This window comes from Gopherus evgoodei, chromosome 4 (genome assembly GCF_007399415.2).
Source record: "Gopherus evgoodei ecotype Sinaloan lineage chromosome 4, rGopEvg1_v1.p, whole genome shotgun sequence".
NCBI lineage: Eukaryota > Metazoa > Chordata > Testudines > Testudinidae > Gopherus > Gopherus evgoodei.
The window spans coordinates 144,167,361-144,192,603 of NC_044325.1; the positions used below are offsets into that span (position 1 = coordinate 144,167,361).

The 25,243-nt window shown below is 47.3% G+C and overlaps 1 protein-coding gene across 1 annotated transcript; it reads left to right on the forward strand.

Moving 5' to 3' along the window:
• Positions 1–10,062: 10,062 nt before the first annotated feature.
• LOC115650956 (complement component receptor 1-like protein) lies at positions 10,063–16,064 on the forward strand. Its single transcript, XM_030561682.1, has 5 exons — positions 10,063–10,204; positions 10,617–10,802; positions 12,815–12,908; positions 14,906–14,992; positions 15,871–16,064. Exons 1-4 carry the CDS (start codon positions 10,123–10,125, stop codon positions 14,961–14,963), a joined length of 420 nt encoding a protein of 139 aa, XP_030417542.1. The 5' UTR covers positions 10,063–10,122; the 3' UTR covers positions 14,964–14,992; positions 15,871–16,064.
• Positions 16,065–25,243: the final 9,179 nt, after the last annotated feature.

The following is a 25,243-nucleotide window of genomic DNA, read 5'->3' on the forward strand; positions in this document are numbered from 1 at the left end:
CCCATCATTTTGTATTTGGACATGTTCACACCAGTCACTCTATTTCTTAAATATCTCTGGCATGTTTTCCTATAAACTTGTTCAAATTTTGTATGTCTATAACATGAATGGAGTATTTCCTGGGGCCTGAGCGAGTGCGGCTGTAGGCTGTTTACTCGCTAGATGTTTCCTTTATGGATCTAGTTTCAGTTTAGTTATCAAGGAAATCATGTGATATCTCAAAGGGGAGCCTTAACTCTTGTAATCAGAGTTCAGTGTTACTGAATGATGCCAGGTTACCAGCCCTGCAGACCAAAGTTCCCTGTCCCAAACTATGGGGGAGTTTGGTTCAATCTACCTCCCCTTTGCTGCGAAGAGACTGAAGCAGAGTTCTACATCTCAAGTGAGTGTGCTAAGTGCTGGACTTTGAGGTAGTCTCAGGTGGGGCTACCTTAGTGTTGCCTGTTGAAGTTGTTCCACTTTAATTAACTATTGATTGGGCCCAAGCACAAGTCAAGAGCTCACAGTAGCTAGGTTAAGCACCATGGGTTGTTAACGACCTGGTTCAAGTCTTCTGTGGGCTGGATTAAAACAGTAAGCACCTCACTCCTTCCTCTTTAACTAGTGATTGAGTCAAAGTGTCCAGGAGTCCAAAACAAGGAGTCCCCTCCAGCATAGGGGCTAGGGTAAGTACTTTGAACAGTGGAGACGCTGGTTCAATTCTTCTATGGGGCAGCTTAGAATAGCCTATGTCCTTAACCTTTCCTGTTGAAACTGAGCCCCCCTAATTAACTATTGATTAGGCCCTAGCAAGTATTAAGAGTAGGAAGTCCCCTCTACACCATAGTGCTTTGGGTGTTCACCTGGGATGTCAAACTTGTGAGTTCTATCCCCCTCTGTGCCTGCTGAGGTGAAGAGTTTTGGAAAAGTATTTGCCACTTCTGGGCACTCTTAATAAAATGCAAATCACTCTTTTGCCCCCTGCAGCCAGCTACCTGCCCAGGCAGTGGAAGATCCCAGTTCCAATCCCTCCTCTGAGAAGGGACTGGAACAGGGCTTTTCTCCCCTCAGAGGGAGAAAAGCAGAGGGGACTTAAACAGGAACCTGCCACCTCCCAGATGGGATTTCCCCAATCAAACCTCTTCTAAAGGTGCACAGGGAGGTTTAGAACCAGGAAATCCAAGGAGATCTCATTTCTTAAATAAGCACCCAACTGCTGGACTATAGAGCAATCCTAAACCTTTGCCTGCCCCAATTCCTAGTGAAGTAAAGGAGAACACAGCTTCAACAGGCAAGCCAGAGCAGTTCCCTCTTCAAAGCCTGCTGCACTGACTAGCAGACAGGCAACATGAACAAGGACTGCTAACAGCCCAGGAAAGCACCCTAACCACTGCCCTATAGAGGGCTCCCCATGCTGAGTTCTTGCTTTGGCCCAATGAACAGAAAATTCAAGTGGCACAACATGAATGCCTCAGCATTGTCACTGTTCAGAGCCCTTCCCATGAGGCCCAGAGAAAAACTGAACCCGGGTCTGTACTATTCTGGAATTACTCTTCCTATTGCACTAGATTCCAGAGTTGCATGTCATGGGTGCAGCACAGGACTGGCACTGCGGCTGTGGGGGTGGTTCTCTGAGCTCTGCTGTTGTGCATGAGTAGCCTTATCTCTGCTATGTCCTAACCTTTAGCAGCTTGATTTAGCAACCAAAATCAATATGAGCAGAGCTCTCATTGTATGAAGTGTCCTAGTGTGTTTTTCTTAAATGTAAGGCATTTTATTTTATAACTAACACCCACTCCCTCTGAACTCTCACCCCACTACATAGGCTGCTACCACTTAAGCTACAGAACTAACTACATTAACTCATAGCAGTGGAAGGTTATCATCGCCAAATAGGGCATGAGTCACTGGAGTTACCCTGGGATGGGGGGAGCATGGCTCAGCTGCCTCTCTGTCCGCCATCATCTTCCCCACGGACAGCTGCTGCTTCTGCCCCCTGGCTCTGGGAGGTGTGGTAGTAAGAGAGAGCCTGGAGCCCAGGGCCTGGTACAAGGCCTGAATCAAACTCAGCAAAAGCCATATGCTAAGCAAAAGTCAGGCCCTGTTACAGGTTCCTTGTCCAGTACATGAACTTGGCAAAATTGGGCTGACACTGCTAAAACACAGACACTCCTAAGTACTAGGCGCTAGGTATTCATGTAACCACATTCCAGAAGGCTTGCACAGATACACCCCAACATAGATTTATAGCATAAACCTACTCCTTGAAGATAGGAACACACTGATCCCTCCAAAGATAAGGATGGGATGACAGGACAATAGCTAGAGATGTTTTGTTCGAACCAGCAGGTACGGGGTGTAGTGTCAGTAACACATTGGTCACACATCAGGAGTGCAACACGTAACTTAATTGTATCAATGTATAAAAGAGTTATAGGATCGGCATCTTTGTCCAGTCTACAGGGCAGCAGAAGATCCCGGACATACCTGTGTTAGTATCCCTGTGCCCTCTTCTGGGTGCTAGGACCGTGCCTCGTTGACAATAAAGCTGGTCTAGCACTTTTGCCTCTGAACCGAGTCTGTGGTTTTTCTGGGCAGTTCTATCAAGGTCTGCTGAGCCAGGTACCAGCGCAGAGCCAAGACAGCGTACAGAGCACACATGCACCCCAACTGACAAGAGGAGGATGGTAGTGTAGACCGTGCCCTGGTTCTCTCTTCTCTCCTGCCCTCTTGCAGTTCCCACTGCAGTGTTTGCTTCAATTATTACTTTGGCAGGCTGTCAGCATTTTTCCTGGAGATGCTCGTGAGAGAAGGGAAATAGTAACTTCTAACAGTTAATAACTCAGCCAGAGGTAAATGGAATTTCAAAGCTGAAAGGAAAAGGTGCTCCCATGATCTGAGGGCTTTCTTCTTGTCACACCTCAAAGGTCTGCTATAAGCAATGGAGATGTTAGAATTTCCCAAAGACGTTCACAATAATTTTTATACATATTGGCACATGTTCGGCAACCTAAATATGAATCACTGCCAGCTCCGTGACTTAAAAATAAATAAAATAGCCTGTTAAGGAGAAAATAAGTCTGGTCACAGTTTGATAAATACTGGCCCACATCCTCTTAGAACATGTGGCCATTGCTGTGATCTGGCTATTCCGTTCCACTGAAAGCAGAAGTCTAGAACACTAGCTGCATTATCTATTTTATATTGTAAATAAAAATTTGGGCTTCACATCTGCAGGTTGTGCTGTGCGAGCAAAGTCCTGCACCCCTATGGAGTGCCAGTGGAGGTTTGTGAAAGTTCATGACCCTGGCAGAGTACAACAGTTTACAGGAACAGAACCTGAGATTGCAAACTCAGTCTATGGGACCATGCCTTTCTTAGGCCATGTCTACACTACAAAGTTAAGTTGAGTTTATATAAGTCGACATCGAGCCTACAATTTAAGCAAGTTGAGCTTGCATATCCCTACTATGCTCACTGTGTCGGCGGAGTGCATCCTCAAGAGCAGGGCTTGCACGAATGCACAGAGAGCTGAACTGTGCATGGAGTCAAGTGGAATTTTGGGTTGGGCTTGCAATGCCTGATGGGACCAAAACGTTTGCATGGGTGGTCATGGGAACATGGCATTAGACTCCCATGATGCACTTCCCTCCCTCCCTGAAATCAACAGCAAACAAACCAAGCCTTTTTCGCACCTTTTTTTCATAAGCCTGGGTTACCTGCACAGATGCCATAGCACGGAAAGCATGGACCCCGCTCAGCTGTACACTGTTGTGAACATTACAAACACCTCACACCTTATCCTGCGGTATTCACACAGCAGATACAGGAGTCGCCACACTGAACAATGTGATGCCACACAAGCAGCCCTGCTAGAAAACACAGAGTGGAGCAATTTGCAGTTGCTGGCAACAGTCACACATCACCTTGACACGGCTGAGTGCCTCTTCTGGGCCCAGAAAACAAGCACTGACTCATGAGACCGCATTGTTATGCAGCTACAGGATGATGAACAGTGGCTGCAGAACTTTCGAATGGGTAGGGCCACTTTCCAGGAACTGTGTGAAGAGCTTTCCCCAGCCCCTGAAGCCCCAGACTGCTATCAGTCAGTGGGAAATCAATTCAGAGTGAGTAAATCTAACATGGAATCTGTTGTGATCCAATTTTGCAGAGCAATCAACAGACTTCTTCTAAAGTTAGTGACTCTGGGAAACATGCAGGATATAATGGATGGTTTTGCCACAATGGAGTTCCCTAACTGTGGTGGGGCTACAGATGGAATGCATATACCTACCTTGGCACCAGACCACCTTGCTAAAGAGTACATAAACTGAAAGGAGTACTTCTCAATGGTGTTGCAAGTGGTGGTGGATCACAGAGTCTGTTTCACAGACATCAACGTGGGATGGTCAGGAAAGGTGCATGACACATGCATCTTAGGGACTCCGGTCTGTTCAGAAAGCTGCAAGCAGGGACTTTTTTTCCAGACTGCAAAATATCCGGTGATGGTGATGTCGAAATGCCAATTGTGATCCCAGAAGAGCCAGCCTACCCCTTGCTCCCATGCTCATGAAGCTGTGCACAGGCAGCCTGGATAGCAGTAAGGACCGATTCAGCTATAGGCTGAACAAGTGCAAAATGGTGGTAGCGTGTGCTTTTGGATGTTTAAAAGGCTGCTGACGTTGTTTGTTTACTAGGTTAGACCTCAATTAAAGCAATATCCCCATTGTTATTGCTGCATGCTATGTGTTCCGTAATATCTGTGAAACAAAAGAAGAAAAGTTTCCGTCAGGGTAGGGGGTTGAGGCAGATTGCCTGGCAACCAATTTTGAGCAGCCAGACACCAGAGCAATAAGAAGAGTGCCTCAAAGAGCTCCATGTCAAGGTAATGCGTGACTGTTGCCAGCAGCTGCGAATTGCTCCACTCTATGTCTTCCAGCAGAGTTGCTTGTGTGGCATTACATTGTTCTGCGCAGTGACTAAGGCCATGAGGCATGGGCGAGAGGTTTTGTGTTGCAGCTTTTGTGAAGACATCTTTGGGATCACTGGTTACAACTTCAGAAAAGCCCCCTGTCCCCTAGCAACCTGGATGATGCTTGAGGACAGGCACCAGTGTAAAGCCCCCCACAAATAGTTTGATTTTTACAAAAATGGCAACAGGTTGGGGGGGGGGAAGGAGACAAACAGGAAGCCACCCCTTTTTTTAAAACAATGCTAGTTGCAGTACACCAGGGGTGGGCAAACTTTTTGGCCTGAAGGCCACATCAGGGTATGGAAATTGTATGGAGGGCCATGAATGCTCAAAAATATTGGGGATAGCAGTGCGGGGGTGGGGGTGAGGTCTCCATCTGGGGATGTGGGCTCTGGGGTGGGGCCAGAAAGGACTAGTTGAGGGGGCTCCAGGCTGGGGCAGGGTAAGGGGGAGGGTAAGGGCTCCAGCTAGAGCTGGGCTCTGAGGTGGGGCTGGGAATGAGGAGTTTGGGGCGCAAGAAGGTGCTCCAGGCTGGGACCGAGGGGTTTGGAGGGCAGGAGGGGGATCAGGGCTGGGGCAGGGGGTTGGGGCATGGGGGGAAGTGAGGGCTCTGGCTGGGGGTGCGAGCTCTGGAGTGGGCTGGGAATGATGGGTTTGGGGTCCAGGAGCTGCGGGGATGGGGCTTGGGGCAGAGGGACAGCATGCAGAGTCCCCTGGCTGCCCCTACCCATAGGAGCTGGAGGGGGGGGTATGCCGGCTGCTTCCTGGGAGCTGTGCATAGAGGAGCAAGCCCCAGACCCCGCTTCCCAGCTGGAGTGACAGACCAGGACAAGCCCCCAACCCCACCCCCTGGTGAGAGCTCCAGGGCCAGATTAAAAGGTCTGGCAGGCTGGATGCGTCCCACAGGCTGTAGTTTGCCCACCCCTGCAATAAACGGTGATCCTTTGGGAATCACGGTTGTGTGTCCCAGATTTCACCAAACAGTGAAGGGCTAGCATTACTTGTTGAATTGTTTGCAGTTTAAGGGCTCACATTGAAAACTTACCCTGTATCCCCTAGGTGGCAATATGCGATATCACTCTTCTGAGGGTAACAGAGGCGGAAAGGGAGCAGATGCTGCAAGCGTCTGAGTACAAACCTAGTCTTTATGCTGCAGTGCTGTGTGCTGCAATGATGCCAGATGAGTTAATACTGGAGTGGTGTGCGAAAGTGTTCTACCGTGGTGGATGAAACAAAGCAGCCCTTCCCAGAAACCTTCTGCAAAAGATTGCAGAGTACCTCCCTGAAAGCTTCCTAGAGATCTCCATGGAGGATTCCAGGGCCATCCTCATGCACATAAACAGAGTTTTTCAGAGAGCGCCCTCTGCATAGCTGGAATGGCCACCAATACCCACTACACCTACCTTTTTGTTCAAATTAAATATTAAAAATTATAGCATATAACCCCTATGGTTTGACTGGAAATGTGTACTCACCAGAGGTGCCCTCCCTGGCGTCACGCTGCACCGGCAATTGGTCCCATGAGGGAATAGGCTCCCAGGTTAAAAAAAGTTCTTGGCTGTTGGGGAGAATGGATCCTCTGCTTGCCTGCCTTGCATTCTCCTCCTCCTCCCCCTTCTCCTCCTCTTCCTCATCAACAATGTCCTCCTTGTTGTTGCTCGAGGTCGCCTGGGGCTCCTGGGAGGTATCCACAGAGCATTTTGGGGTAGTGGTGGAGTCGCTGCCGAGAATTGCATGCAGCTCCCATAAAAGCGGCATGTCTATGGGGCAGAACCAGAACGACTGTTCACCTTGTCTTCTGGTATGCCTGTCGAAGCTCCTTTATTTTCACGTGGCATTGCTGCATGTCCCTGATGTAGACCTTCTCCCCTATGGCCAGCGCAATCTTGGCATAGATGTCAGCGTTTCTTCTGCTGGATCAGAGCTCTGCCCGCACAGACTCTTCTCCCATAGGTGCCAACTGTGTGGGTGCTGCAGAGCTGAAGCACCCATGGAAAAAAATTAGTGGGTGCTTAGCACCCACCAGCAGCCAGCTCCCCTCTTCCCCCCAGCACCTCCTGCACACCAGCGCCAAGCCCTGCTGATCAACTCTTCCCCTTCTCTCCCTCCCTCCCAGCACCTACTCTCTGCAGCAATCAGCTATTTTGTGGTGTGCAGGAGGCTCTGGGAGAAAGGTGGAGGAGCTGAGACAGGGCGCACTTGGGGAAGGTGGAGGAACTAAGTGAGAAGAGGCAGGATGGGGGCAGAGCAGGGGATTGAGCAACCCCCAGGCCCAAAGGAAGCCGACGCCTATGTCTTCTCCCCTCACAGCAATAAGATCCAGCACCTCCTGTGTACTCCATGCTGTAGTGCGTTTGCGGCCTTGAGTGTCCATGATCAGCTGTGCTGGTGCGCTCTCCATGCTGATCAAACAGAAAATGAAGTTCCCAGGACTTTAACAGGGAAGTGGCTGTTTCCTGTGTACCTGGCTGACATGCAGTGAATTGAAAGTGCTCTCCAGAGCAGTCACAGCAGAGCACTGTGGGACACCTCCTGGAGACCAATTCATTTGAATTACACAGCGCACTGTTTACACTATTCCCATGTCAACCAGTAGATTTTGAATCAAGCGCAATGCCTCTCACGAAAGCAGAGTACAGAAGTTGACGTTACAGGCCACTTAAGTCGGTGGAAGGGACTTAGCAGTGTAGACACATTATTAAATCGACCTAAAGCGGCCTATGCCAACCTAACTTTGTAGTGTAGACCAGGCCTTAGTCATCTGTCAAGCACCTAGCCTCTTTGGTTGTTATAAAATACCATTGTCTTCACTCTTCATGACTACATTTATATTCATTTTGCATAGAGTCAGGAAAAATTAGTAAAGATTTTGGGGCGAATCGTGCATTCTTTAAATAAAGACTGGATATGTACTGACTAAACAGCTATCAAAGTCAACCACTCTGGCTTAATTTAAGGATTGAGGAATGATTTCAGGTGTTGGCCTATTGTTTGGATTGAGGAACAGGTGTCTGGGCTAAGGGCCTGCTTTACCCTGGGAAGGATACCCAGAGTCTGGGGAAAACACACTGAGCAAAACACACTTGTATTCAGCTTCTTTGTTAATTATCACCCATGCCCCTCTCTTCTCCCAGGGGCTCATTACTGGTGTTAACTGACTGTTGAATTCCCCAGAAACAAAAGGGAAAGTAGTCATTTCAATCAATATTTTCAGCTGTGTTCACCCTCACACAAGGCTGAAGGGGTGAATATGGCTAATTGGGCCAATTAACTGCCCAGTCTGCACCTGGAGGAGACTGAGATTTAAGTAGATCAAGCACAGCTGGGCAGGAACAGGCAGGGCCCATATAAACCAGGAAGCTAGCAACATAAGTGGTTGGAAGAAGGGAGTCTTCAGTTGTTTTCTAGAAGAAGGGAAGTGTATTGAGAACTAGATATCAGTAGTTTATGGTTATTCTTGGGGAGAAGGATGTGTGGCTTGGTGAGCCCAGAGAAGGGGGAGAGGCAGGTAAGGCCCAGAGGAGAAGCAACAAGGTATGGAGTAGGTCAAACCTTGGCTGCTGATGAGAGGACCCCTGAACCAGACCCTGGAATAGAGGGTATGCCTAGGTACTTGCTACTGAGGCAGTGGTATCAGCTGGGCAGTGAGTGGTAAGCCTGTCTAAGACCATCTCTCATGAGAGTTTGCAAACCTACATGGGGGAAACAAATGGTAACTCCAGCCAGGAGGCTGAGTCATGAAGAGGAGGCTGGGGTTCTTGGAGTGGAAAGGACTCAGGAGTGAGATGATGATGGAAGAGACACTGCTATGGGCTGGTGCAATACCTGGCCACAGCTAATACATGGAATGGCTTGGAGGAGGCACCACTAGAGGTGAGCTTACCCCTTGATAAGCTCTCTCAGTCCCTCCTGGTACCCTTTTGTGGTCCCCTCAGTAAATGCAACAATCCCATGATTTTCCAACTAAATTATTATGTTATACCCTGCTGATTGCCCACGGTCACCAGCAGGGTAACCAGTTTAGCAACTGCAAGAGTTTCCCTTTGGGTTCTTGTAGATGCCAACCATTTGCAGTGATGCAGAAGCAGCTTCTTCAAAACAAGATATGATTGTCAGGGCAAAAGATTGGTAACACTTTTCACCCCAGAAAAGCTAATGTGATCCTGGGGGAAATGCATCAGTATTCAGACTGTCTACTAGATACCAATCATGCTCCCTGCCCTTTCTCTTCCATGAGCACAGGGCTGGCATTATCTGAGGGTTGAATTCCCCAGAAAGCAAGAGCCAGGTGTGTTTGTTTTTTACATTCCTTGGTAACCACTTCCTTCTACTTAGCTGATCCACGAATGTTTTATAGGGATGTATAACCCAAGGATCCAGGTCTTGTCTATATTCACTATTCAGTTGTGCTACTCAGGGAACTGAATACGCCCCATTTCAAGTGGCTTTATTCCTACTCCCCCTTACGCTGCACCCTTGGCTCTAACGCGGTTAGCGGGCAATGGCCCTGGGGCGGGGGGAGAGAGAGCGAGGATTGAACTAGCCCGGACAGGTGTTTGTCTCTAGAGGGCGGAGCCCGGCGTGGGAGACGTAGGGGGTCGCTGGCTGCACAGGCGGGGGAGGCTGTTGCGCTCGGCGGGGGTCACAGAGCGGAGGGAAACCCCCGGCCGGCTGGACACGTCACTTACACTCAGCCTGGTGCGCACACGCCCCGCAGTTGCTCCGAGCCCGGGGGCGGCCCGGCGCGGTTGCACTGCGGGGTTGTGAGAGCTCCGCGCTGGGGGCCCGGGGGCTGGAGGCGGGTGAAAGGGGCTGAGGGACGTGACGCTTGAACAGCCGGCGCGGGTTAGATCCGCCGCCCACGAGCAGCTGCCCGCGCTCCGTGTAACGGGCCCACGGCCGCGCGTGGGCTCGGGCAGGGCCTCCCACGGTGCAGGCTGGGCGCTGAGCCCGGGGGCGAACCAGTGACCCCGGCCAAGGGCAGCCCCACCCCACGGGTCAGGTACCTGCTGCCCGGACAGCACGTGGGTGCCAGGCAATGACACCAGCCCCGCTCCGCCCCTCACCCGCATGGCCCCGCCCCCTTAGCCCTGAGCCGGGGCGGCCCCGGGGCTGCCGCAGAAGCTCCGCAGCCTTTGCCCCGCGAGTGCCCCCCAGCTGCTGCCGCTGCCATGGTCTCGGCTCCGCGCTGCCCGCCCGCCGCCCAGGGGCTCCTGGCGCTGCTGCTGCTGCTGCCTCTGCCCGGGGCTCGCGGTGAGTGGGGCGGGGCGGGGCTCGCCTCCCCCAGGGCTCGCCGGTTTTGGAGCCTTCCCTGTCCCGCTTCAGGCTGTTCCCGGTTCTAGAACCCGTCACTTGCCGTTGGAGCGGAACCGGCTCGTGGCCGGCTGGGATCGGTAGAGCCGGATGGACTGTAACGCCCGGGCCGTGCAGCGTCTGCCTGGGGGCTTGCACGGCGGTGCGCGCTCCTGCCGGGGTGTCACTGTGACACTCTTGTATCAACCCCACCAGCAAACCAGCTGCAAAGCGGCGATGGGAACGAACCATCCACGTTGCCCCCAAGGAAACGAGTTACGGGGATTGCCCAGTTCCTAGAGTTCTGTTTAACATCCTGTATCTCTTATAGCTGACTTGCTTCCCCCCTGCTTCTGTCTGTCTCTCTGGCTAGGCCGGTGTGGCTCTCCTCCGAGGTTCAGTTTTGCTGAGGTACCCAGGGGAGTGAGGATTAGTTATCCTGTTGGATACCATGTGAGCTACTCCTGTAGCCCAGGATACACTTTGGACCTTCGAAAGTCTCCTGTAGCTACGTGTGGTGCAGATTCAACATGGTTAATAGACCCTGAGTTTTGTGTAGGTGAGTGGCTTTGTTGCTTTTGATTTACTAGCCAGCTTTTTCCCCAAAACAAGGGAGTCCCAATTCAGTAACTGGTTCGCTGTTAACCACTGGCTGCTGTAAATACTTTCTAAATTCCCTTTAGTCAGTTCTTGCTTAGATTAATAGTTGGCTTTTTTAATGACATGTTTAGTTCAAATTCCAAACACTTGTGTCTTGGCAGGTCACTTTTAAGAGCAGCTGACCTACCAACTTTCAGTCATTTCTGTTTTCTGAGTCAAATGCTCTCAAGCTTAAGAGGAGGGATAGATTTACCACCTTTCTTGACCCTTTTTATGCGTCAAAATGTTAGATCCTAGACGGCAACTTCAGAATAATGCATTTCTTGTCTACCAGAGACCCCACTGTCCATGTAACTGTTGAGAGGTATTCAGTGCCCACCAGTGGAGTTACTGAAATTTGGTACTTTATGCTAGTACTTTATCTCTGCTTTAAATGAAGGTATAAAATAAAGGACATTTAAATCTTAATCTGCTTTAATTTCCTTAAGGATCTTGGTTCTTGCCACATCACAGCTTGTCCAGTGTTCTATGCAAATACTCAAATATAGCTACAACTTGGAGCAGTTAAATTCATCCTGTTCATAGTATTTCCCATTCCTGGTTTAGGGAACATCACAAATTTTGCAACCAAGCAAAAAACCTTGGTGTGTACTTTTTTTGAAAAATTGCAGTCACTCTATTCCCTAATGCCCATGTGAGGAGGCACTATTTTTATTTATTATTGGATATTACCTTAGAAAACTAATGAATATAGAATTCAGCCATAGTAAAATCACTTTACTAAAAGTAAACCCAGTATTGAATAACAATATATTACAAACTTGGTAAAAATACAAATTCAGTGGTGTGCTGAGTTGTCTTTTAGTCACTCTAATTTAAGGTTTCACATGCCAGTAATACATTTTAACATTTTTAGAAGGTTTAACTCTTTCTATAAGTCTATAATATATAACTAAGCTATTGTTGTGTGTAAAGTAAATAAGGTTTTTAAAATGTTTAAGGTGCATTTAAAATTAAATTAAAATGCGGAGCCTCCTGGACTGGTGGCCAGGACCCGGGCAGTGTGAGTGCCACTGAAAATCACCTTGTGTACTGCCTTTGGCTTGTGAGCCATAGGTTGCTTATCCCTGTACTAATTCATAATAAAACTCCTGGATTCCAGCACCGCTCAGGTTTGGCAGAGCCATCATGATGACAGCAGCCTGTGTAGGCAGAGGCAGATTAAGGGTTTGTAGGGCCCTGGGCCAGAGCAAGTGGGGGGCCTCTTCCCACCCTTTCAACCTGCAGTCCCCTGTCTTCCTCCCCAGTTGCTCCAGCTGGGGAATGGGATCAGGGTGCGGAAGCTTGCCCTATGCACCTGGCACTCCTGCAAGACCCTATGCCCCAACCCTGCTCCCTATCAGGAGTGCTGGGCAGGTGCATGGAGTGGGTTGGAGTACAGGGGCACCCATTTTTCTGGGGGGCCCCCAATTGGCCGGGCCCCTGGGCAAGAGCCCGGTTGGGTCAGTGACTATGTGACACTGTGAGTTGGCCAAATCTGAGTGGCACTGCAATCCCATGAGCCAGGTCACAACTCCACTCAAACAGTCAAGGGGTGGGGGCCACACTGTCGTGATGTTACAGTCCTAGAGGTTGCAATAACTGAAACAGAGACCAGACCAGGCAGCCCCTTGACACAGGAACTGCCACTGTGGGGGGAGTGCCAGGTAGGGCCCAACCCTCCTGGGATGCAAGACCTGAGTGAAACCACCCCAAGGCCTCCATGCCAAGACTCTTTACTGGGTCATGACAGCCCACAAATATTTACAAATGGGTCCTCAGCCTCAAAAAGGTTAACCACTGGATTAGACCATTGGCTTGATCTGCCATAGTATTTGCTTTGTTAGGGGGAGCAAGTTAGCATATCCCTTTTTCTTTTTCCCATTAAGGTAATATGAGCTAACACTAATATTAGTCTTGTTTTTCTTCTAGGAAAACCATGTAAAGCACTAGAACTAGAAAATGGCAGAGTTGATTTGACCGATCTCCAGTTTGGTGCAACAGCAAACTTCTTCTGTAGTGAAGGGTGAGTGGCAAGTTGCTGCTTTTGACTAACAGAACCTAGACTGGTGTAAAACTGCTGGTGAAGTCTGGCAAAATGAGACTAAAAGCCTGCTTAACTTCAAGAACATAAGTGAGTGTTGTGCTATAAATCTCTAGCTATGGGCTGGGCCCTTGTTTAGAATTATTCCTGTGACTTTCAAAGGAGTTAAATGGGTGGCTAGCATCCTTTGTGGTTATTCTTCAGAGGGAGATGGGCACATATCTCACTCAGGTGCTTATGGAAATCCCAGCCTAAACCTTCAATAGGTCATCCCAGCAGCTGCTGGATCATGAGTCCTAAGGGAAAGCCCCATTTGAAGGGTACTGTGGCACTCACTGGTTGGTGCCAATCTCTGCCATGTTACAGGGGCTGTTATTGGTCAGTCCTAGTATCTGAATCAGTGCTGGTATTGTGAGGCCCATAAAAGGCAGCACCCTCTAGAAGCAGCCTTCTTCCTCCTACCACAGCAAATATTTGCCTGTCCCTTTGTTATAGCTGTTGATAGTTATCAGGGCAGTGTCAGGGTCAGTTGTTTTTGTCCATATGGGTTATGTGACAAGCCTTGGGGAATCATAAATGGGTTGTGGCCTCATTTCACTGAGCAGATGCTTTCTGGGTGTTGAGATTGCATTGTATGGGGACCAAAAAACACAACCAACAAGTGCAGGTGTTTTCACTGTATCACAGCCCCTGCTGCCAGGTCTAGTCCTCTAGGAAGAGGAGTCAGATGGCTCTGGGTGGAAGCTGACCCCCAGTCTGAGTGAGGAGAGATGGTGGGGGAGGTAACTCCCTGATGGTGGCTGGCTTGCCAAACCCCATGCAAGTTAAATGCCTTTTTCTGTGGATTGGTTGTCAGCCTGGCTTTTGGGTGAAATAGGTTGATCCAGGGTGAAGGATTTGTGGAGGTTGGGTTTCCTTCCAGTAGCCTACATGGACTGAAGGCCATGGATTTGTGCAGTTCCCTGGGTACTGGTACTGGTTAAGTCTTGGACAGTTAAGATGCTCAGGTTTTGAATATGGAAGGGGGATGGGGTCAGGTGGGTGACAGCTCAGGGCAGCTGACTTCTCTCCATTGCTTCTGTCAGGATGGGTTGTCTTTGGGTCTGATTTTTATTTAACAAAACATTGCTGGGGAGGGAAAGGTAAGGGGAGCTGCTTAAGCTGAGTCATTGACAACTGGGGTAGCACCTGGGCATTCTGAGAAGAGGGGTCTAGTAGTGTTGCAGATAAACACATAGTAATTCTAAGGTGTAGAATGGCGGCAGCTTGCATTTCAAACCCTCTCCTACATCTTAGAAACATCAGATGAGGCACAGCCTCCTACCCAGCAAGTCAAACCCTTTTTCCACATGACAGCACAATGAGCATGTTATTTTAAACATCTGGTCTGATTTCCTGGGCATTTATTAAGTTCTATAGCAGGGATGATTAGAGCCCTGTTCCACCTGTTAGAGATATTTGCACTCCTTACTACTTGTATCTCCCCTTTGCAGAGAATTAACAAGCATTCCCAAGCATCTGACTAGTGTAGACAAGAAGTGAGGGCACTCGCTTGCTAATAGTTTATAGCTCTAGATTGCCTTTAATTACTTGTAAAAGCAGCAAAGAATCCTGTGGCACCTTATAGACTAACAGACCTTTTGGAGCATGAGCTTTCGTGGGTGAATACCCACTTCCTCAGATGCATGACGTCATGCATCTGAGGAAGTGGGTATTCACCCACGAAAGCTCATGCTCCAAAAGGTCTGTTAGTCTATAAGGTGCCACAGGATTCTTTGCTGCTTTACAGATCTAGACTAAAACGGCTACCCCTCTGATACTTTTAATTACTTGGTGTTCCTTGGTCCCATGGCATTAGACACATGTTTTATTTGTCTTCATCTACTGGCATCAAGTAACAAGGTTCCATCTTTCTGAACTGTAACCTAGTTCTTTGCTTGCTTCAGTAACAAACCTGAATCTTTTTTTTCTTTCTTTAGTTACAGATTGATTGGACCAACTTCCACCCAGTGTGTGCTTGTGAGAAAATGGAGTTGATTGGGATAAGGAGGTTCCACTTTGCCAAGGTAAACTAATTTAATGATTTTAGGAACAGCTCACATCTGGAGATGATGCAGCATAGCTGGTGCTGCAGAGAATCTCTGTTTTAAAGCATTAATTCTATAGGAGTCATCCAAATACCAATGGCAAACCACAGTATGATTTCATTCTCTCCCCAACCAAACATGCATCCTCAAGTTTTACTCTTATTTGGATTAAAAGATGTAAGACAAAGTCCCTTCTACATTGTTCACCTGACACTGTTTAATATTGATGATCCAGCAGGACTCATGGCACCTCTTTCCTATTGTATGTGGTATAATCCTGCTGCTCGCTAAGTAAAAGGCATGATAATGACTTCAAGAAGTTTTGACCCTTCCAAATCTGACTGTCCACTTAAAATCTGAGGCTCTTTGGAGTGAATCACAATTTGCCTCTACTTAATTTGATCTTAGACCAAGCCCAGAAAGCATCCATCAATCATCCTGCTGATGGTCCAGTCCTAGAAACAGCTGCTGCTACAAGAAATGTCCTTAGTTTTTCTGCTGGGAACAACACTACCTCCAGAGATGCTGGGCAAAAAGTGTCTGGCTCACTGAGGTTAATACTGGGGAGAGGGACATGCTCTGGTAAGGTCATCTTCCAGAGCTGGTGTTTTATGGAGCATTCTCATTGAACAACGGATGTACTGGTTGGGACAAGCCTAAAAGCAGAAGAACCTTCAGAAATCGGAAAAGGGGTATTGCGTCAAATGTTAAAGTATTTAAGTACACTTCCAAATGGCTAAGTAGCTCTCTGGAGGTCAGGGGGGAGGATCTGAGGCAACTTTCTTACTGAAAACTCTCTCTCTCTTCAGTCACCTTCAATGTGAATGTCAACATGAAATTAAAATTCTTTGTTTCAGCAATAACTTGTCGTCCACCTGCTGATATCACCCATGGATCCCATAATGCTCTGATTGGAGACGTGTTTTCCTTTGACTCAGCAGTAACTTACAAATGTGACCATGGCTTTTCTCTTATTGGAGAGGCCTCAATTCATTGTACAACAAAGATAATGTCAATGGAGAGTGGAGTGGGCCTGCCCCTAAATGTGAAGGTTAGTAGCATCTGTTTTCATCCTCCTCTTATTCTACTATTGCCTTCCAGGAAAAACTATATTTTGATTACTAAGCAAACCCATAAACCAGAGGGAGGTCCATATTTATTTCCTGTAATACATATCTTGAAAACTAGTTACTGTTGGAAACCCATCTCTAAAGAAGGAAACCCATTTCTCTAATTTCTGGAAACCATTTTGCCTCTTGTATATCTTGTGGTCATCTTGTCTCCCTTCACTGTTCCAAGACTGCAGTTAATTACTCGTGTCAGAAACAGTTCTCTTTATGTAGAGAGAAACTCTTTAAACTATGGTTTTTGCTTTTAGGCCAGTAACCCTACTATTCAAGTGCTAAAGAGGGCAGGGGAAGATGTACAAGCAGGATTCTTTGGCAATCCTCTTTTTCAGAACTCTCTGGGAGGGGCTCCTTGGCAATGAAGGCTCATGCCTTTTTTGGTGGGGGGGGGGGGGAGGAGAAATAAAGGTCATTGTACAATTCTCATGGTTGGTGACTGCAGTGCAGTGTTCAGACACAACACATTGCATTTAATCTAACAACGTGTTTTATATACTTTGGTATCCAAGCAGCTCCACCACCTTGGGCTTATTCTTGATGGGTTGTCCCCATCTTACAGGGATTGTGAGGTTTTTAGAGGCATGGCTTGGTGGGTTGCTGACTTTCACTACAGAATATAAAGCTCCCAAAGCAGAAATGTGAATGTAAGCTAACTTTAATGGTGTTGAGAACAGTCCATGACTGGAAACGCTGCAGTGTACTGGTGTCCTTCACAAGTGCATCTGTGTAGACAATCAGTCGGAGTGCATGAGCCCCCTGTGTGCAAGACAGGGTCTTTTGAATAGCCATGTTCACTGGGGTAGTGTCTATCCCATGGGATGCCATCTCACCTTGAGGCATAATAGGCAGAGCACCTCAGCTATTGTCTATTGGGTGAAAACCTGTGTCTTTGTCCCTTCTGACTTGAGTATCTCCAGGCTGCACCATACCCTCTTTTCACCATAAATTCCTAGCACAGACAGGTTGCCCAAGGACACATGCTTGCTTTCTCTTCAGAGGGTTTTTAAAACGGTATAATTGCTACAGTTATACATCCCACGCAGTTCTTCCTATGCAGGTCAACGTTTATTTTTAAGTTAAAAAGCCATTACAGAGAGAACAACATGCATGCTAATAAGCTTCCCATATTTAAACCCGACCACATCTCTGGATTCTGGCAGGCATAGTCCTTCATCCTGCCACCCAAGGAGGATTCCTTCTGGTTATTAATTTCATCACAGCTTTAGCTCAGAACAAGCACCTGATCCTTAAAGCCTTTCTGAAGGATTGGGGCCCTCCATGGACAAGGGGTCCTATCCATTTGCTGGATCAGGAAGAAAATCCTGAGGCTGTTTAAAAAAAAAAAACAAAAACAAAAAACCCAAGCTAATTATCCAAAAATGCTTTTTGTCAGTCCCTGGAGACTCCAGTTTGAACTTGTATATGCACCTCTCTGGGGCTAGCTTCAAAGGCTGATAAGGGAAGAAGTACACTAGCATCCCCTACCCTCTAGGGAAGGTACCTACAATGCCACTACAACATTCACAATTGCAATTTTAATACATGGACCCCAAAGGTATTAACCCTAATTCAGTACAATGAAACTTTATTCAATTAATTAATCTTAAACTGACAATATCCTGACAAACCATATAGTATTGTCATCCATCTCAAGGTTCTGGTTTTTCCAACTACCGCGCGTCCTGGTATCATCCCTTTTAGGTAGTGGTGCACTCTTGGATGTTGACATCAGAGTTTGTGAAACAGCCTGACCCAAAAAGGTGAGAAGAACCTGCCAGTAGTCCCAACATCACTGAAATATCCAGTGTGGGAAGAACTATTTGCTGCAAATGCCCCTGAGACTAAAGCTTACCCTCTTCCTAGAATTTTTTTTTAAAGGAAATATCTGATGTTCCTATGTACCTGGTTTTCAGTGTGAGTTGCCTGGGAAAAGTGCACTTATGGCAGCTGACATTAGCTTTGGTTTTGTTCCTTGTCTCAGATTTAACATGAACCTCTGTCTGCTTGGATTCTGGCCCTGCCCTAGAAGAGGCTGCCATTTCAGTGGGGAAGAGGCAAATCTGTGTAGTATCTAGAAAAAGCCCTCTGGGATCCTTCGAGATGAAAGTCACTAAAGTGGTAAGAGACATGGTTAAGGAGCAAGTCCTGCTCTTCATTCCACCAGTGAGAAGCCCATGTGACTCCACGACTTCTGTGAATTTGTCCCTTGCTGCAAAGGAGACTGACTGCAATAAAGGGGAAGAGGTTTTTCCACAAGTGTGCACAGGAACAAACGGTTAACTATTCCAAAAACACAGCTGGTGATACTCCATGAATGCCAGTCAGTAAAATAACTAGATGGGATTTCTTTTTTAACTCAAATGCTTTCTTTTAGGTCTTAGTTTTGTAGAATGGTGGATTTGGAATCTAATGCCTCATTGAAGGTGTTGATTGGATCTCTTGATAGTCACTCTGAGCTGATCCTGAAAGGTGCTGAACACCTGCTATTCCATTCACTTCATGTTGGCTCCCTCTCATCATGGACCCTCTTTCCTCTATATATAGAGAGAGAGATTCACAGGGTAGCTGGTTTACAGGCGTGTTTATTTCAGTGTATTTCTGGGTTTATACACTCAAGATCCTTTAACCCACAGTTTAATCTGCTCTCTCCCACTTTGGAGCAATAACCAGCATTCACAGTGCAGTGCTCCTCTCAATGAACTGCCTGTCTTCTTTGCATTTTCTTTTTCAGTTGGGGTTCCTGAAGCCAAGGTGCAAAATGGAAAACCTGTTCAATGCAGTGGATGAAAAAATGTGGTACAGTGTGAATGAAACCATTCTTTCAATGCTCTCCTGGGTACCAGTTCTCAAGCCATTCCCACCTGCCTGCAACAGACAGATTTAGTATTACTTGTTAGTGGATGGCAAGCTGGACGGCATTACCAAAGTGTGTAAGTATCACTGTCAAGTTGGGTTTTCTTGATGCACCTTCCCCAGCTTCTAAGGTAAAGATAGTAGTAAACCATGCTTGGATTTAATGAAGCAGACTTAGCTTCATGAGGTCTTTGTGATCAGGTAGGCAAATGTGCCATTGATATACCATATGGTGAAAAAAACATGTTTTATCTGAAAACAAAACAAAACCATCCCTCACTACATCTCTATTTTAAAAAAGCTTGCTTCTTTTGGATAGCAGCTGCTCCATGGAAAAAGTTAAATTCAGTGCGTAAAAAATCACAATAGGAGGAAAACTTCCCTATTACAAATAGTCGAGTTTTCTAGGTAATTCAAGTGCATTAATTAGCAAGATATTGCAGTGTGCTCAGCTCTATGTAGAAGGAAGGCTGGTTCCTCCCCAATGTGTTTATCATCTGTCCAAGAACCTTATGTTTCTCAAAACCTCATTACTGTGGCTTAGTAGTGTCAGTTTCTGTAGAATTGAATAGGATGTGAGGATCCACAGCATCCTGAGGCAGATATGTGTGATGGGGCTGGGACTTGCCACCACAGGCACCTCCTGCTGGCAAGTCTGAGAATTAGCTTAGTCTATGCAGAGTGCCCTTGCTGGCGGTGTCCCATCTGTCCTCTCGCCCCGCTGGCATCTCGGCCCACATTGCTCCTTGCTCAGTGCCCCCAAGTCTGCACTCGCCCCCTTTGGGATGGGGGGGTTTACAGCAGTCTTTGCACCAGCTTCAGGGGCTAACCACAACCCCCAAGTCTAGCCTCTTATATCAGAGGCAGGTGGCAGCCTAACATGGCTACTGCTCCATGGCCTGGTCCAGCACAAAGGGGAAGGGGGGGACCAGGCCTGTCTACTGCTCTGGGTCCCAACTGAGGGACCCTCTAATGGCAGCCTCCCTGCCCTTCTCTCCCCTTGTCCCTCAGTCTTTCCTGGGTCACTTCCCCTCTGACTCCATTGCACCCATTAGGCTCTTCTATTCAGGGCGAGCAGTCTGACAGGTTTCAGGCTGGAGCCCTTCTCTGCTCCTGCAAGCCTACCCAGCACTGTGCTGTCTGTGGAGCTACTCCTTAGCCCAGGAGCCTGACCCTCTCCCTCTGAAGGTCTGGGATAGACTGTTCCCTTTCTGGGCAGCCTTTATATAGGGTGTAGCCTAGCCCTGATTGGCTTGTTCTAATCTTGGCCCTGACTGGCTTCCAATAGGCCCTTTCCTGATTGGCTGCCTGTCTGTGCAGCCACACTGGCCTGTCCTGGCCCCCACTCATGGGGGTGGGGCAACTGCCCTACCACATTGTAGACTCAAAGGAGCAAGCATACTTAAGAGGGTGAGTCCTTCTCTTTGACTGCATAAGCAGGCATGGCGCCAGGGTTTTTGGTGCCCTAGGCGCAGGACCGGCTTGCTGCGGGACCAGCGGACCATTCGCAGGCACGCCTGCGGGAGGTCCACCAGAGCAGTCTGCCGCCCTCCCAAATCCTGGCGGTCGCCTAAATGGAAGCGCCGGCCCTGAGCATAAGCATGTTCCCTTTTTGTTTTACAGAAAAAGCAAAGCACTTCTGATGTGTGTGAGATGGTTCCTGACAACAAAGAGCTCAAAGAGTGTGGTGTGCCTCTGGAGAATCTGAGACTTCTGCTGGAAGTGCAGAAACTGTATCTGGAGATTGAGAAACTGAAGCAGGAGCTAAAGTCACAATGAATAGCTGAGACCTGTAATCCATATTGTGATAAACTGTCTCCCCTTTGGATGCAGTTCATTTAATTACACTACACACAGGATGATTTTTACTGATTTTATAGAACTTGATGATACAGCTAATAACTCAGAATAGGTAATAAATCAGGGATCAGATTTCCTTAGTGGGTGCAGTTTTTTAGGATTTCTTGTTCTTTCCCCTTGAATTTCACAAATTTGAGTTTCCATTTGATGAACTAGAGATTTCAGGTCCTTGTACAGGTTTTAGGGGTTATAGTGAAGGATTGAATTGAGATTTGGTTTTACTTGGGTAGGTTAACTAAGTAGCGTGGAAGCAAATTATCAGTTGATACGAGCTTTAGATGCTATGCAAAAGGAAACTGAAGAGTATTTTCAGCTTTGTGGACATCCCACAATTGCTGCTTATGTTTAATGCACCAAAATATACACAAAGTGGTGAATGGGTATTTAACTGCTCAATTTCCACACACCTTAAGAGCAGTGATGTTAATAAATTCCTGCACCTCTTTAAAAATCCACACACACTAGGAGTAGATGATAGCAGTCTCAAGTGTAGATAAGCAACCATCTGAGCCATTGCCCAATAAATAATAGGGGTGTTCTCTAACTTGCACCTTGTGATCATGTAATTGTTCCTGCCCTGCAGGGCAGGAATAAAATGCAATTGTAATAATGGCTGATTCTTTGTTTTTATAACTGTCCCTTTGGCTGTAAGGCAGGGAGATGCCCAGCATGTTTAAAGGATCATTTTACTGAGAATGAAGAACTAATTCCTCCTCCTCCTCATCCTTCAGCCCAATGATTAATCTGAGTGAGCCCCTGGAGACTGACCCTTCCCATCGCACCTAGAGTGCTCAGGGTTGAATTGAATTGGCAAGGTAGTGGAAGGGAAACTTGTACTGCGGAATAAAGGGGGCATGCCAGTTTTTAGCGTTTTTATTACCACTGTTGATGATTTTACCACTGGTGGACCCAGAGGGATCACAGATTCAGCTACTTTCCTGCGGAACAGCAGGGATTGATTTGACCAATAGGTTAAGTAGGAAAGATGGTTGGTAAATGCTTCTGTTTCAGAAATCGTTACTGCAGTGGAGGCTTTGATCAGGAAGGGTTAACATAGCACTGCTCTGAGAATGTCACTTGTGATTGTCCCTGTGCCAGAAATGTAACAGTGTCGCAATCTCTTCCAGTGAGAAACCTTAACTGTATAAAGCCAGATGCAGCTAATGGAAAAAACAGAAGCAGAGAAATAACATGCAGCCTCAGCCTTTGCAGGTGTGGGAAGCTTCTGTCTCTTTGGACCTGTGGTCACTACTGAGCTTACAGAGCATGGTAAGGGGTGACTCTATTAGGAGAGCTAGCGCTGTCAGGGAGCTGGAATCAATTTAAATCCACCGTGGGGATCCTTAGGAGCTCGGGCCAGAAGTTAGTGACTCAGCACATCCAAGCTGTGTCTTTGGCTCTTAGCTGTGCTTTTGTGGGGTCCTGGCTGCCTCTTACCTGTACTCTGCATCATCACATTGCAACATGCCCACACACCCAGGCAGTCTCTGCAATTAGAGAGACTGAGTTGAATTTGACCCACAGCCTCTTGCTTCTCATCACGGCTGCTTTCCTGTGCTATCCTGGAGGAAGGTAGGCAATGTGATCTTCTCTATGTGCTCATCTACCCCTGGAGATCACTCTTGGTTTTGTGTCTAATTAGCACCTGAAATGAGTTTGGAAAGTTATACTGTGTATGCTATGAAAGTACGTTCATCTACAGACTCACCCTGGAAGCCTGTATAAACGCAGTCTGGTGGAGATAAGACTGTTCTGATCTGGTGGGCTAACAGAAGTTTTGGTTATTGGTGCACATATATACATAGAGCTTGGTGTGAGTATGTGTAAGGTGGGTAGCAGAGGGCCTGTTTCTGCAGTCTGGCCTTATCTCTTTGTTACCTGTGAAATAGTTCCAATGTCTGAGTATAGAAAAACTCTGGAAGGAGCAAAATGACTTGCTAAAAGTCAGATTCCTGGGGAAAAGAGCCCTTTAGGGTATTGCCAACTGCACTATATAGTGTAGTGAGCTAAGTTTAATTCTCAAAGATCTAAGGAGACCTTCAGCAGCATTTTCTATAGTTCAAACAATAGCACATTTCATTGCGATTCCACCCTTTTGTTGCACTCGTCTTCCTCCTGTGTCATCACTGACTAACCAAAGAGCCTTTCTTGCCCGGATATGAAACTGAGGATGTTGCTGCTCAGTCACCATATTCATGTCAGTTACCCATTCTTTGTGTACTTCTATTGCCCAACCTTAGATGTGAAACCTAAGGGCTCAGTTATTGCCTCCAGGGCCACCTAATGATGTAGTGCCTGAGTGAGGGTGGCTGGAATCATGGGATGGTGTCCAAATCATTTCTCTGCTTCTGTCATGGCATAAATCCCCACTCTGAACCTTAGAGTCCAAAGATGGGGTACCAGTATGAATTCCTCTAAGCTTAATTACCAGCTTAGATCCTGTAGTTCTGCCACCAACCAGGACTTGGAGTGCCCGGTACACTCTGGTCCCCCCCAACAAAACCTTCCCTGGGGACCCTAAGACCCAGATCCACTGGATCTTAACACAAGGAAAGTAAACTCTTTCCCCCCACCGTTGCCTCTCCCAAGCTTCCCCTCCCTGGGTTATCCTGGAAGATCACTGTGATTCAAACTCCTTGAATCTAAAAACAGAGAGGAATGCATCTTTTCCCCCTCCTCAAGAGGTAATACAGATTCAAGCTCCGTGAATCTAAAACAAAGGGATTCTACCTTTCCCCCCCTCCCTTCTCTCTCCCTATCTCCCATCAGTTTCCTGGTGAGTACAGACTCAATTCCCTTGAGCCTCAACAAGGGGAAAAAATCAATCAGGTCTTAAAAAGAAAACTTTTAATAAAAGAGAATAAAAGTTGTTTCTGTAATTTAGATGGTAAACGTTACAGGGTCTTTCAGCTTAGAGACACTAGAGAGGAGCCTTCCCCCCAGCACAAATACACATTAAAATCATTTCAGCAAAATACACATTTGCAAATAAAGAAAACAATCAAAGACTAAACCGCCTTCTACTGTTAGTTTCTATTTGAATAGGAAAATTAGAGAGCCTGTAGGTATGTCTGGTTACCCTCTCAGAAGCCAGAGAGAACACAGACAAAGAACACACAAACAAAGACTTCCCTCCACCGAGATTTGAAAGTATCTTGTCTCCTGATTGGCCCTTTGGTCAGGTGTTCCAGGTTCACTGTTTATAACCCTTTACAGGTAAAAGAGACATTAACCCTTAACTATCTGTTTAGGACAGCTTCTCAGCCAAACAGTTCATGGATCTGGCAGCTCTGATGCATCCCACCAAGGACTTCCAGTACAGTGTCTTGGGGGCATTTCCAGGAGCATGGACATGTGGTTGGACCTGTGCTGCACTATGCTTATTCCCAGCTTCTTGGTCACAAACACAGCCCTGCACAAGATAGGGTAGCCAGAACGCTGCTCTAACCTGCGCTGAGGCTGAGCCAGTTGCAGCTGGACTCAAAACAGGGGAGGCACAAAGGCAGTGTCTGGCATGGGGATGAATTAGCCCCCATTGTCCTTGTCTTTACAAGGCCAGCCCCAGGTATGCTCCCTTCCTGGCAAGAACTAGGAGCTAGTCTGCTAAATCTGTCCTTCCCTCACCTGGAAAAGATTCCCTGAGCTTCCCAACCTCTTCCACTTAATGATTACAATTGGTGAAATGTTCCACTGAGTTTTGCTCACATTAACCCATCTCCTTCCTATGCTGTGAACAGAGTATTGAACTGCAGTTTTTAGCCCATCCCCCTCCAGAGCTCACAGTTGTGTCTGCATATGCAGTCTGTAGTGAGGGTCTCAGCTTTTCTTCCAGTTCCCTTTTGCCAAAGGAAACACTGTGTAAAAGGGAAGATATTTGTCCATCACTGTCCCCTACTAAATTAACTTGTTCCCTTTCTGAGCATACAGAAATCTTTTGTAAGGCTTTCATTGTCCAGGTCTCTGCCAGAGGTCTGCATGCTGCAGAGCTAAAAGCTTATCAAGAAGAGCTAGTCTGAAAATTCATCACCATCCTGGGGCAAGCCAGACTTTAAAAATCTCAGTCCCTGTTATTGATTTTCAGAAGAACTTGGCTCCTGTTTAGGCACCAAAGTAAGGGTCAGCGACTCATTCTGAGACAAGCTACAATAAAACACATGCTGTTGGCTGCTGTGATCAAAGTGGGCTTTACTGACTTATGGCAGGATAGGCTGCCTGTTGTTGGCTGTGTTTGTGGTGTTTCCCAGCTCTGTGCAGCGAGGGGACACAGCAGACCTCAATCGACTTGCCCAATAAAACCACAGCCCCGTTTCAGTGGCAAAGGCACCTAGCTAGTTTTATTGTTGCCAAAGCAACAATCTAGCTCCCCAGATCAATGTATACATTTATGGTA

What these genes read in the sequence shown, in the direction of transcription:
- LOC115650956 (XM_030561682.1), top strand. Translation starts at nt 10,123, where the DNA reads ATGGTCTCGGCTCCGCGCTGCCCGCCCGCCGCCCAGGGGCTCCTGGCG. An exon ending in GCCTCTGCCCGGGGCTCGCG is followed by an intron (nt 10,205 to 10,616) that starts GTGAGTGGGGCG and finishes CTCTCTGGCTAG; the next exon opens with GCCGGTGTGGCTCTCCTCCG. An exon ending in AACTTCTTCTGTAGTGAAGG is followed by an intron (nt 12,909 to 14,905) that starts GTGAGTGGCAAG and finishes TTCTTTCTTTAG; the next exon opens with TTACAGATTGATTGGACCAA.